The sequence below is a fragment of the Convolutriloba macropyga genome, chromosome 8 (genome assembly GCF_964194025.1).
Source record: "Convolutriloba macropyga chromosome 8, txConMacr16.3, whole genome shotgun sequence".
Lineage (NCBI taxonomy): Eukaryota > Metazoa > Xenacoelomorpha > Acoela > Convolutidae > Convolutriloba > Convolutriloba macropyga.
Window position 1 is genome coordinate 12,577,640 of NC_134475.1, and position 14,991 is coordinate 12,592,630.

The window sequence follows — 14,991 nt, forward strand, 5'->3', positions numbered from 1 at the left end:
GACAAGTGTAAAAGTGACATGATCATAGCTCTGAATCAGTACTGATATGAGACTTGCAATTTGACGTGCACAGTACTGATCTTGCCTTGCCGTTCAGTCCGGGCTTAAATACAGCCATTCAAAATCCTCTTGCCGCTGTTATGTTGTCAAGTGTCACTAAAAGTTGGGATTTCAACCAAAAGAGTTATCAAAGTACTTGTAAATTGTCCAATGTTTTCTATCTTTACTAGTTTTTTAACTTGTTTTCAAGCACAATGATTTTGATTGAGCAGGTACGTAATCAAGTGAACTATTGTTTGTTTTAGAAAGTACGTTAAAAAGGTAGCAATTGCAAAAATGTAACAAGTTTGATGCTATTAGTTTAAGAATAAATGCAAGATGGCTGCGAAAGCTGGATGGGAAAATTAAATTTGAAAATTGGAAAGAAAAATATGCAAATTTTGAGAAAATTTAGTTGCTGGTGATTACTTTGTGAGCTACTGTTTATGAGGGCAATTGTCTGTTTTTTATATTATATTGCCTATTTGAAATTGATATACCGCATGTATGGGCTTATTTGCTATTCCTTGCGTTATCAAAAAACTTTAGCTCAGAAAAGAAAACTATTTGCTACAACAATTGGCTTTGACTAATCTTTTTTCTTCGCTTAATAACCCACGCCCCCTTCAATATTGCGTAAAATCTGTAATCATAACGCAAACAAAATCACGATAATGGAACATCTCTTTGAGAAAGCAATTTATAAATTAAAATTAGAAATGTTAACATAGTGAGAAACTGTCTAGGCAGATGCTAGTTTTTGGCGCGCAGATTATCTTGAACCTAAAAGAAGATCATCATTAGATATACTTTGATTGTTTGATGTATCTTGGTTGATCTTAGGCCGTAACTGGACTGTTTCAGCGAATTACTTTTGAACAAGTTCCAATAGGATAGCACCGCGTCCCCCCTCGCTATGACCTCCATCTCCATCACCCCCTTGTCCGTAGGCGTAACCTTGTTCTTGTCCTCGACAGATCTTGCTTTCCTGAAAGTAGCTTTATTTGTACTAATTTTCCCGCATCTAGAGTATATTAATTGACTTGAAAAATTAAATAAATGAATTTGACCTAAAATTTACACAGTCTTAAATATACCAAAAGACTTTTTTTTAATGAGTTCTTTAGAAAAGTCAAATTATTGTAGATGTATTTTGGTTGTACTGGTTCTTATATTTGTTTTCTCATTGTCCAATTTCCTCACGAAAGTTATATCAGGTCCTGTTGAATTGTAATCAGACAAGCAGTCGTCTAATTATAAGCAAAAATGTTCTTTTTATTGTTATTTTTTATATTTTTTTCTCAAAATTGACGGGTTTTTTGCTCAACATTTAGCTGTTACTTTTTGATAAAAAAACATTCATTTTCTTAATATTGAACATCTGAATTAAGGCAGTAGTCATTGGAAACATCTCTGATGATTAGATTTTATTGGACAACTTTAATTGAGAAAAAATAATTTAAAATTCTATAGAATTAAAGACGTAATGTTCTTCAAACTTCCAGTGGTTGCATTAATTCAATTTTTTTGTCATAACATTCACCATTCCATCAATCTAAAGTATTCAGGCATTCTCTGTTAAAAATATCGTCAGCTAACGTTCCTATCGTTTTTTCAAAAATTAAAATAAAGGTCATGAAAATCATTAGCTATCAATTGAAAACAAAAATTAGGTTCGTTCATTCCTATAAACAAGGCCATTGAGACTTTTTTGATCAGAATGTGGACTACGTTTACCAAAAGAACGTCAAATACAGACAAAACAAATCAAAACATTTTTTCTTCGAAAAACCATTGTCGAAGCCGTTGAAACCATTATAAATACAATTAAAGCAATGAATATATTAAACATTGCAAAATTTTTAACCGCAACGTGATATGTGACCTGTAAATATCGAGATAAGGTAACAAATAGACAAAAAACAACAGTAGATTCAAGGTTAACAAAAAATTTCTTTTGAAAAGAATTATTTTCAAAGACATTAAAACAATCAATAATAAATTAAAATTAAGAAACAGGTAGGTTCATTGATTCCTCCAAAATGTTCCCTTAGGATCTGTCATTAATCGGAAAATGTCAAACGTTAAAAAATTAACGTCAAATACATACAAAAATCAAAGAAGAAAAAAACTTTGAAAAACCGGTGTCATACCCGTTAGAACCGTAATCGAATCCCTGAAAACTTTAGTTTTGTTCAACTGTGGGTTTTTCTACGCCAATAAGGTGATATTGGACCTGCAATTAACGAGAATAGGTAATTAACGAAAATAGAAATAAAAGAACAGAAGATATAAATTCAAAAAATACATAATTCTTTGAAAACACAATATACTTTAAAGTCATGGAAACCATCAGCTTTCATTTCGAGCCGCTAAATAGGTCCCCTAAATCGACCAATGGAAAACATCGAGACCTGTCATTGGGCAAAATACGTCATACGTTTGCAAATAGAAGCTCAAACAAAGACAAAATCGAAGAATAATTAATTTTTTTGGCAAAATGGCGTCGGAGCCGTTAGAACCATAAACACGCTTAAAAAATTAATTTTAAGCCATTTCACCTTCCTTCTATGCTAAAAGGTGGTATTTGACCGGTAAGTAATAGGACTGGGTAACAAAAAGATAAAAAAAACAGAGGATGAGAAGCGAAAGTTTCTTTTATTTTAAAACAGTTATTTTCAAAGTCGTGCAGCAGTAAATTGTAAAATTTATAAATGTCTGTCTATTCCTCAAATAAAGCCAATAAAACTGGCCATTGAGCAACATTTGTCGTATGTTCAATGGAATAGCTTCAAATGGAGACAAATATCAAAAAACAGTTCTTTTTGGGAAAACCGTTCTCGAAGCTATTAAAACCATAATCATTTCACTAACCTAATAGATATCTCAAAAAGCAACTCCTTTTGACGCTAAAAATTGGTGTGCGACCAGTGATTAATGAGAATAGGTGACAAATAGACAAAAAGAACAGAAGATGAAATCTTTTAAAAACCTCCATTGCATTTCTTGAATAAAATATCTCTAAGGGGATGAAAACCATCAGCTAACAACTAAAACCAGTAAAAAGCCTCATGTAATCCCAATAAAAAGCACTTGAAACGTCCTATAAATCAGAATTACTCATGACTTCAACAAAAAGGCAATTGAAGACAAAGTGAAAAAAAATCCATTGATTTCTTACAGAAAACGCTCTCGAAGCCGTTAAAACTATAATCCATTCCTTAGAAAATTGTATGCTCATTTGAGACTGTCAATTGAACACCAATGATGTGAAAAATAATCTGTCTGGATAGTGTGACAAAATCAGAAAAACTGAAACTGAAAAATGGGCAAATGTCCAAAAATCATTCATTTAAATACAATATTAATTTGCTCAGTGCTGAAACTGAGCTGCAATTTGACCAATAGGGAAAAAGTAATGTCAAAGCCCTATAATCCAGTGTTTATTTTGAAAATAAATGATTTTGAAAGTCAAAACGAAAATAAGGTTTCGAGTAAAAGAAGTAAAAAATTTTTACCTGGTAAATAATTAAGAAGTCAACTGGAGCCATCAATCGTGAGCGTTGGGAATAAATATTCTGTTCTCTAATGAAGATCAAAGAGGCAACAATTTTTAGTGAAATTTTTTGGAAGAAAGACAGCTTCTGATTACAATTCGGATTTTTTTTTTGGATTTTAGAACTCAACTATTAGAACAAAACTAGCTCTGCTATTATTGTCCGTTCATTAGAAACATGCAATGGTTCCCGGTGTAATGAATACAGGTAGTAAATGTGCTTTTTAAGAATTATCGCGTTATTTTAGCTAAAAATCGGCTACATTTCAGATGCAGAAAATTTTCCAAGACAGCAGAGAAGTAATTTAGCCCTCTCCTGAACTGACGGAAATTGTGTCTGCATTTTCTAGGCGTTGTTCACTTCCGTTAAATTAAAGCAAAGCTGACTAAAGACGCTTATTTCTTGCAGTTTGCGATGAAAAAAAGTCTGATTTTTTGAGGTATGTATCAAAAATATTTAGCCAAAAACAATTAGATGAAAATTTCATCAACGCTCAGCAACACTCTTCTACCTTTAGAAAACAAACCGACAACAGTTCTTTAAACAATTTTAACATATTTTAGCAAAACTGACAAAAATATCGGCAAAATTTCCGGAAAATGTGAATAAAAACAACGGAAATCCAAACAAAGCGAAAAACAAACAAAAATTTAATTTCATATTCTACGCTTGACGGGTTTTCCAATGATACCACTCACAGCTCTCTACGATGAATATATGGATCGGCCAAAATTGACTGAAAGAAAAAACCCCATTTGATTTTATAGTTCCTCACCCCACTAAAGTATAGTTCATCACCCTACTAAACATCATTAAAATAATTATTGTTCAACTTTTCACGACATTGTTTTAGTCAGATTTGAAACAATTAGGAGGAATAATACAAAAGCAATCGCTTCAGTAAAAATAAATATTTCATGTTTTGAACTAAATTCCATTGATTTAAATAGGCTCTGCTGGGAAGTTTCCCAGATGCAAAGACAAATTGGAAAACTACACTTGTTGTCTCATTAAACGGGTGTTTTTTGGGATCAATGATAATCATCACACAGCGACCAAAAAAGTGTTGTTACTAAAATTCGTGAAGTTGCTACTGTTTTGAGATGGAAATTTTTTGCTTGTGGAATGTCTCAAACAAAATGAATGAACAATATTATTTAATGAAATTATTTAACGATTTTTGGTACCTTATGTTCTCGGAAGTGTTTGTGAACAGTGAGTTTAGCTTCAAGTTATCTGTGTATTTTTGTTAGCTTTTCCAAATTTATTTAAATAGTTTTCTGTGCTTTTTTATCATTTCTTCTTTTGAACGATGCCAAAATGTGGCGTGCTTTCATTCAGTTCATGGCGCTCCATTTCATATGGGTAGCAATTGCAAAACTCTATAGATTTCGAACAGAGAGATATTTACTTTCGTCAATTTTGAAGCTTTCGCTAAACTCCTATTATTTCTGCACCTTTTTCATAAATAAATCTGAAAGTACTTTAATCCTCTATACAATATCATTTGTCAATTCTTTGGTTAACAGAGAACAGATCGTGACTTCAAGGATTGATAAATTTTTTGAGGGAAAATGAATGACACCAAAACAATCAATACAAAATTGATTAAATAGACATGATGGTTGAATTTTGAATTGTTCCTTTCTTTCAACCATGTCTAATTTTGTCAAAAAGCACAATATCCCGATTTTTTCTTGAGTATCTTTATGTCGAATGACGATTTCTTTTAATATCTACCAAACTTACTTCATTAATTTTGTTGCTTTTCATCATATTAATCTTGACATTTCTTGCATTTAGTTTTTCCAAATCCTATTGTTCCAATCGTTGTCATATCTTTTGTTTTTAAAGGTAAATCTATGCCTTTTCTCTTTCCTTCGTTGGGTGCGTTTTGGGTAAAAGCAGAGTGTTCAAGCATCCTTTTAATTCAATCCCCTTTTCAACTGAGTCTTATTCTCAACTATTTTTCACTGCTCTTATTTTTCACAATCGCTATTATTCACTGCACTGATTGGCTCTCCTCTGGTATAATACTTTCATATATGCCATAAATGACACTACCACTCTAAATGAAAAGAAGCACCTCTGATGCAAATCTAAACACACACGTACAAAGTTGGTATCATCGGTATCAGATGTTGTTAATAATTCTTTTATATTGAATAAGATTAAAATTTCCGCTCTGTTTTGGTATCAACGCTGAATAGAAAATTTCAAGTGTATTTAATATACGTTGTTAGGTTACACTTTGGATCATTTTTCAACCACTTCACACTTCGAAACTTATAAAATTTCAAGCTATTTTCTTTACACTTTAGCATTATTAATTTTTTTGTTTACAAAACTTAAAAACTTTCAATCTGGAATAGCAAAAACTACTACAAAATTTCAAAGGGGGTTGCAATTGCTCTTTGAGAATTAAAGTGAAAATGAGAGGCTGTAGTTATATGTAGTCATTCCGAATACAGCAAAATCTACATTGAAATACAGCAAAATCTGCTTTGAAACACCCAATAGCAATAAACTAGGAAAGTGGGAAGTCAAGTAATTTGATTTCTCTATTTCTCTTCGAGAAATTGTTTTTGTGTAGCGGTTATTGTAGTTTCTATTGGTCTTCTTTATCTTTGTTCTGATTTTTTCTTCCGTTTTCGGAATCTTTGAGTCTTTGAATATACTTCCGCAGTTGTTTGAACGAAGTTGCGTTTTCCAGTTCGGCCGAATCAGGTGCAGACGCTTGCGCAGCTGAACACTCTGATCCATCGATTGGAAAAACACAAGTTTTCCGCATAAGAGGATGCTCTGGGTTCGCTCGTAGAAATTCATAGTCACTTTCGTTGACTGCAACAACAGGACGAGATCTAATCTCACGTCCATTTTCTTTAACTCTGAAGGGATGCATTCTATGTACTTTTGCTCGAAGTTCAACGCAATAAGATATTGCAGTGTGCAGGAGAGCGTTCAGTATAAATCTGATTATCCCAATTTTTACTGACATTTGCCAGTTTCTCGTGCCCGCGAACTGCTGCTCGTAAATTGGCTTAAGTTGTTGCAGTTTTGTTATGATAGGTTGGGCAATTTGCTCCACATCAATGTCACTTTTTGGCATGTCGGAATTTTTCATCACCTCCAAACGAAAGTTTGAGACGAGTTCCTCTTTAGCCGGTTTTGAATTATCGTAGTTCACTAAGTTGCGCAGGGGTGGTAACGCTTTGAATAAGTGATCAATAGCTGTGGGCAGCTTCACATCAATTCGCAATGCAGGCATCTCCGCACAAGATTTTGCGTCGCTTCTCATCAAGACGTTTGGTCCCTCAACTTGTTCTCCACAATTCAATGAGATAATGCATGCCTTGCAACCTTGAAAAATAATACTGTTGAGAGGGTTCGAGTCGCTGTGGTTCGACTTAATGAGTTGGTAGTTGGAGGACGCTGCTAGTATTAGCCATCGGCTATACCCAATATTGATCGCCTTCTCTTGAACTGGTAGGGGCTGAAAATCAACGTCGCAGTATTTGAAAGCTGTGTTCGAGTCATGGTATACAAATAATGTTGCGAGACAACTGCTCCTTGTTTTCAGCATGGAAAACGCTTGATCACAGATAGCATAAACACTCGATCCAATGCGATGATTTAGATCCTCATCATTAAGTAGAGCTATTTTGGATTTGTCTTTGGAGATCCCAATATATTTTGATTCCGTCCGCCACATCATGGCCAGATTGTCGTCGGATTCTGACTGTGGCATAGGCAGTAAGATTGCTTCGTAAACTTCGAGAACGGTCTCCCGTGATGCTAGTGGTATTGCCATTTTGAAAACTAGTCCCAGATCATTGGTTGTGACTTCACGCAGCAATTTTGACTCATAGTTCGTGAGAATTTTGTTTATTGGTATTGCCAAGCTCAACATTTGGTCGTCGTTTCCCAATGATCGTTGAACAGAGACAAGGACTTTCTCAAGGTGTTCACGTGGGACAAGCGAGAAAGGAAGAAACTCATTAGTCATGGTCATGAACGCCGTAAACAAAGTTGAGCGGAATGTGTAAGTTGCTGTCCTGAAGTTCTTTATTTCTGTTTGTAACATCAGTAACCAGGCAAGAATTTCACTGAACTGTAGATTTTCTTTCCCTCGCAGCTGTAGACGTCGAACGCAACTGGTTAGAACCTTCATCTCCCTTTTGATGCTATCGAATTCGGCCTCAATTTTTTGTGAATTGAGTTTTTGAAGTTCTGTTAGGCGTTTTGTCACTGCATTCAATGAATTCAGTTGTTTTCCGACCAAGAAAAACTTTTTGTTAGATGATGTCGTCAGTTGTTGGAATCCATCCTGAATTTCTCTTATTCTTTGAATGCCTTTTCGGATGTTTTCCTTGTCACTCCTGGAAAACTCTGTACAACTACCAAAAATTCCTTTGATAGCACATCCGATCTTGCTGCCTAGTCCAACTTCAGCGCCAAGAACTGTGGACATGTGTAAAAATAGTTGAGAATAAGACTCAGTTGAAAAGGGGATTGAAGTAAAAGGATGCTTGAACACTCTGCTTTTACCCAAAACGCCCCCAACGAAGGAAAGAGAAAAGGAATAGATTTACCTTTAGAAACAAAAGATATGACAATCGTCAACGGGAATTTTATTTATGATTTCTACCCCAATTATTCTTTTATTTAAGCAGCAAGTTTGTCAACCGTGGTGACTAACAAACTAAGGTCTTATCTGCGTTAAATATTTGTTTAAGTTGCAGTTCTTAGCCTTGAGGGGGGAGAATCCCATTAAAAAAATTTTCATTGCTGAAAACCGCCAGAAAGTTTTGCGGCAGAAAGCAGTGCTCTCAATTAGCATATTTGTATATCGATTGACTTTTTGATAAAACTATGTAAGAATTCAGTTGAATGTGGTAATGGTGATAAAAAAACCGCTTTCAACGTAAAATTCCCAGAGTAACAGTAGCAGCTTCTTTAAATTGTTGACAGTTGTGTAGAAAGTGGGGTACAATCAGAGCCAATAAACCAAAACGTAATATTGATCTGATAGCTGAATGAGATGAAAATAAGCTTAGTTTGCGCAAAATCTGGAATGCAAATGTTTGCATTAAATTGTGTTGAAAAAAAAACAAGTTTCATTTCGCAGGGCTCAAGTTTTCTTGGCATTGATTGCATGTTTTTGGTAGCGTTGAATCTTTTAACCAGTACAAGAAAAATGCAAAAAAATAACGCCAAAATATGTAATTCTTAAAAAGACTTACCGCTAAATTCACCGCAAATTCTTTCGATGTCTCAATAGTACTTTTCGCCAATTATTGAGTAAGTGGTTTGTTTGTTCTGCCACGAAAATCTAAGAATGACATAAAAATCGAGCTATGAAATAGGATGCTTACCAATAGACCTTTGCTCTTTTTCGTATTAGTTTTCTTGTTTCAAGCGCTGATTCCAAAAATCAACACTACTGATACGATCAACTCGGCCTGCTAGTCGAGATGGTTGCTTGTCTTTTTGTCAAATTTATTTACTTACTTTTGCTTGTATTTCAACATATTTCGAGAATTAATCTTAATTTCTACATGACAGCTTTATCCATTTGAGGTGTTTAAATTATTTTTGAACAAATTTTATCAGATCTCATATCACGAATGTAATCCTTTTAAGAAGATCATATTTTTAACTCTGATGTGGTAGGGATTTTATTCGCTTGATCTTAATCACCACACTAGAGCTAAACCAATATTATTTACGCGACCTTAACTAAATGCTATAATAAGTCTCACTAATTGCTTAAAATGTTCTTTGCTAATATCCAAATCTATGTGTTACTTGCTGGAAAAAAATTGATTATATATAAAGATTAATTATTAAAACAGATAGAAAAGATAGAGCACAAATTGGGGGGAAATCCTACTCGAAAATATGGTGGGGTATCTAATCTTAATCAAGAAATTGGATCCATCTTACTGCTGGATGTGAATATTACTCTAACTCTAATTTGCTATAAAATCGGCAGACTTACAATCGCTGCTGTTATTCCCGCTTAGCGGAAGAGTAGATGTTTCGCTCATAGAGCAGAGAGAGGAAGAGAGAGAGAGAGAGAGAGAGAGAGAGAGAAATTATCAGTTGAAAATGAAGCGGCTTAAGTTTGCGCTGGTTGAGTGTTGTTCTGATTTCCTTCAGCAGCAAGCTCTAGGCTGGTGCGTGTTTATAATTGAGTCAACACGACTAAAAATCACAAGTTCTATGACTAGCTCCGAATCAATTCCTAGGTCATTCGTGGAGCCGACTAGTACTCGTCTTTAGTCATAAATTCGTTTCAGACTTGCTACTGTGAAGAGCGGCCTGGATAGCTTCATTATCCTTCACTTAATACGCGTATCAACAGCGGCAGTGAATCAGCCGCCAGCCTATATAGTGTATTAAATAATACACAGCAGTATTGGGCTATGAATAATGTATTCTTTAACTCAACGCATTTCACGCAGCATAGCTCTTAATATTCCGTCAGTTTAGACTAGCTCTAAAGTGTTCACAAAGTTGACGGTTAAATAATTATACTCTCCGTAGTATCGGTAATTGCGGCGGCAATTATCCAATTAGCAATACTACAGTGTTCACAAAGACGACGGTTAAATAATTATACTCTCTGTAGTATCGGTATTTGCGGCGGCAATTATCCAATTAGCAATACTACAGCTCATCCCGGTTTAAAGAAGAGAAAAATTGTGCTCTATCGTACAAAGTTTACATTAAATTATTAAAGAAACAATAATAGTTTTTGCAAAAATTTGCAAATTAAAAAGCAACACATTAAGATAAAAACACGTTAAAAGTTTACAACTTTGAGTTACTGATGAGGGTTAATAGGTATACAATGTTAAACGAATTTGCAGTATACGTATTGCACAACAACGCAAGATTTGCAAAAGCGCGTACAAAAGGTACTAGTTATGAAGAAGTTAAATATTGAATTTTAACACGTGACAAGAGACTTTCAAGCTAAACTTATAAAGTACAAAATTGAGAATGTTCAAGTTGTGCAGTTCATTTGCTGAGGGCCTTTTTGTGTTCATATCTTAGTTTCTTTAATTCTTCAGCCATCAGCTAGCTTATTAGCCTCAATCACAGTTTTACATTTGTATAAGAGATTTGACTGTTGCTGGTCTCTGATTTTAACCGTCTGAGAAGAAATTAGCAATTTCTTCCGCAGCTGCTGTTTCTCGTCCACTGTTGTTTGTGCCGAGATTTTTGTTCTGCTCATTTTGGACTGTAAGTCCATCAGAGCATTTTCTGACTCCCAGAGCTTTTTTTGAATTCAGAGTTTTCGACAGCAAGGTCGTTTCCACAGCTAGGTTCCTCCTCACTGTGACTATTTTCCGGTTTCGGGAAGGCTGTGAGATACTCAAAGGGGAAAGTTGAGCGAACTTTCAGCATCTTGTTCTCAACTTCATATGTTTGTTAGCTGACGTTTCTAGCGCTAAGCCTCCATTCGTTCAATGATTGAACTAGGGAAAATTTTGTTTGGATTGGCAACACTTCAGTTGATACGACAATTTATTCTTAGGTTGTCAAATTCTGAATTACGGCAGTGTCATCAATTTGCCACTGGTTGTATCAGGTCTTAGTGAAAAGTCCAGCGAAGTGATGAACTGTGGGTTTTCTTTCAATGGAAACATCTCTCTCTCTCTCTCTCTCTCTCTCTCTCTCTCTCTCTCGAACTGCATTTCAAGGCGTCTGGGTTTTAGCGGGAAATTGTTGCCTTTTGGTAAACCATCATTGAGGAGCTGTTTTGTGACAGAAATGGACGCGTTTGACTTTTAAGGCTGCTGTTGATGTTGTTGGGGCTCTTGGCTCTGTTGTTGTTTGTGTTGTGGCTGATGTTGTCTCTTTTTGTTGTTGTTGTTGTTATTGCCACGTTGGCGAGGATGCATCGCTCTAGTTTTCTTTGTTAGCGGTGGAAGATCTGCCATCCAGTTGGTCAAGGGGTCATACTGCTCCTCTGGCAGTGTGGGGGTTGTGTTCTGGTAGGATCTTTTCGACATCTTGTGAAACATAAACAAAAATACACTTACAAAGAAAGGTTAAAACGAAATCTAGCTCTGCTGAAAAGAAAACATTCGTACTTTTTAAAGTACCAACAAAATCATACTCTTAGAGTACAGGAATCCAATCACACATTATGTGCAGAATCAATTTTGCGAAATTCTCACCGGGGTGGAAAGAAAGAAAAGAAAAATTCAAAAGAACTGAAATTTGGAAAGGAATCTCCGTTTTAAATTCGGAATATCCTAAAAACCAAAAAATTATTTCTTTAGAAGCTTTGAATCAGATTGTGTCAGATTTAACTGACTAAAATCGGGTTTCGAACCTCGTGGCTCCCCTCCGTGCGACAACCCGCCCAGCTGGGTTTTTTTGTGTTGCAGTATATACCTGCTTGTGATGAAGGGTCGTTAGATGGGGAGAAGGAGGAGGACTTCTATGAAGAGGCCAACAGAGAGGATGATTATAAAGGAGAGAAGAATAAGGATTGAGACGTAAATGGGATGCATTGTTTAAGAACTTTCCGACCAAACGTCGTGGGGGTTGATCTGTTTCAAACAAATGGGGCACTTGTTCTCATCTTGGGCACAGGGATTACACACAAAATGTCCAAGGTTCTGGTGAAATTTTATGTGAGGGTGGGTGGAGGAGGTGACACACTTCTTTATTTGATTGCAGCAAAAACATCGGTAATAAAAACTAAGGGATAATGTATAAATGTGGCGGAGGCAGAGGGGGCAATTTGGTTGGGAAGTGTGCCGGAAAAGGTTAATTCTGCAATCGGAGCAAACAAAATGGGGTGGTTGGTCTCCTTCGGAAGGGTGCAATTTTTTCCAACAGGAAGTAATTCTTAAACAAATGGGACATTCATCACGGTATTCAACACTAGGGGGGCGTGATGAGTTCTGAAGGGGAAAAAACTATTCTGAAGGATAAACAATTTCCCATTTTAAAAGTCGTTGGTAGGATAAATTGTTTCGTTGTCGATGTTGGCTGGGGGATTTATTTTACTTAATTTTAACTGAATGGATTTTTCAATTTTTTAAAAAGAAGTTCCAATGGGGTTATAGAGGAGTAAGTGTTTTAATTAATTTTTCTTGGATGTCAAAATTTACATAATAAATTTCTAGGGAAGGGGAGGTGTAATTATCTGTTTCTACGAAGGAACGTTTAATGTAATTTATTCTGACCAGATGTTGGTTTAAATGGAATATCATTTTAACTAGAACATCATTAATTTATTATTTTCTGTGCAGATATTTTTGGCACATTTGGTGTGATTTTCGAGTAAATAAAAGAAATAGTTCCAATAACAAGAAGAAGGGTATACTGAGAAGGTTGATTGTTCTTGGGTTTCGACTTTCTTCAAGTGTACTAAAATGAAAGCTTGAAGGGAAGGTTCTGTTCCGAATGTTTTTTCGAAACTACAAATTTCAACTAATTCTTTATTTAATAAGAAAAACATGATTAAAATAATAGAATAGGGTACTTAATTGTTAGTTCGGCGTTGGAGTAAAAAGATAGGAACAGTGCATTTTCAAGTATTTGGGGGTGGCTAATTTTCAAATATATATAATGGTTTAAAATGCTATGGGGTTGTCGAATTTAAATTATGAAGGAGTTATGGGTGGTGGATAATCCAAGGATAATATATTTTGTGTTATTCAATTTAAGGCTAAGGGGTCTGTTCTGTATGTTTATCATCAGCAGTTGGAAATATCAATGGCAATCTGGTCTAAATTTTGCTCTGAAAACATCAAAAAAAAGTTCCTATAAGGGGAAAAAGCTGTTATTGTTATCGAACCTTCGTCCCAAGAGTCAACAAAATCAAACAAAACTTCTAAGGTGGGGGTTACTTGATAGGGAAAATGGATAGTAAAAGATCGAATAATTTGATAAGGTCTTATTAATTTGCATTCGTAGTAAAAATACATTCCAAAACGTTATTCTCGTGCTGATGGATCTCGAAGTGTTTGCAATGCACTGTGAATACGTTTGGTTGTCTGAAATGATTAAGAAATAAGGCAAAATTAGTTAAAACGTATAGAATAGCAAATAAGATAATCAGTTCCCGCAGGGACTTTTGAAGATCGAGGTGCATCATTTTATAAATGAAAGTGGATGTTGCTTCCTAAATCGAGTAGACCATATTCCTTAAGAGTATGAAATTTTTCGTGGTCTGAATAAATTAGTATGTCTACTAAGTCAAAAAGTTTGGGTGCGCTAACCTTTAAATGCACTAGGTTTTCATAAGCAGGTATAAAAGAGTATTATATATGTCTAGAAAATTCGTGAAACTTAATAAATAAACCTTTATGGTGCTCAGATACGAAAAGATCATTAAAGTTTTGCATCTCAGACCATAATGCTGAAACAGTTAGGTTAGGCTAAGAAGAGTTGATTAAGTGTGATTAATTAAGTATAAAAGGACTATTTGGATGACTGATTTATGGGGGAGCAATTGCATTTACTTCTTGCTCAGTAGGAACTTCAGGCTAAAGATGTGGTATTTCTGGCGTAGGAGGTAATGCTATTTCAGGGGAATTGAGTGGTGACAATTCTATTTTCATCATCCTTAGGTGTTTGATAAATTGATGTTACAATGGACAGTAGAAACAAATTGTACGAGGCTCCTAGTAATGTTTTCCAAAAACCAATAGTGTTTTTCGACAGTTTTTGTATCTCGAAAGCTCTTAAAAAAATTACAAACTCGATCAAAAACTTGATTAACATAAAACATGCAAACAAAATTCCGGCTCTTTCTACGTAATAGCCAATTTCTCCAAAAATACTCTTAAAGTGATCAAGGAAAAAAGATGGTGACAACATTGAATCTAAATATAATCGATTATTGAGACCTGCGGCGCGATAGATATCGCGTTGACTATTGTCTATATGTGCGTTTTGAAGAACTGTTCGAGAAATCTTTTTCAAAACTAAATTAGATGCAGATTTGTGCAAAATTGTTCTCCAAAAATCTTTCAATTGGTTTACAGTGTAAATACCTGCACGACGAGAATCATAATCTGGGTTTTTCTGAATATAACCAAATTGTTTTGGAGCAAAAACAGCGGGCGGTTTAAAAGGAACTGGCGCCGGCATCAACTGATACCAAGAATTATTATTATCTAAATCAAGTTGAAACAAATTTTTGAAAGTATCTGTACAGTCTATTTCATTTGCAAATGGAAATATTTGGCGCGTAATAGGATTAACAAACATAGTTTTTCCGTCTTAAAAGATCGGAGTACGGTCCTAACAGCGATCAAGTACCTTAAACGGTGAAATTTTCTTTGGACACAGATACAGAAAACCTATAACACCTTCAATTTCTAAGAACATTGAACGATTTCTGGTTAACATGTATCCGGCC

General features: G+C 35.0%; 1 protein-coding gene across 1 annotated transcript in view; it reads right to left on the minus strand.

Moving 5' to 3' along the window:
• Nucleotides 1-705: 705 nt before the first annotated feature.
• LOC142343944 (uncharacterized) overlaps nucleotides 706-14,991 on the minus strand; it is a 66,603-nt gene continuing 52,317 nt past the window's right edge. The window contains exon 4 of the mRNA XM_075395351.1: nucleotides 706-1,027. Coding sequence (XP_075251466.1) covers nucleotides 908-1,027 — 120 coding nt within the window. The 3' untranslated portion in view covers nucleotides 706-907. The remainder of the gene's footprint in view (nucleotides 1,028-14,991) is intronic.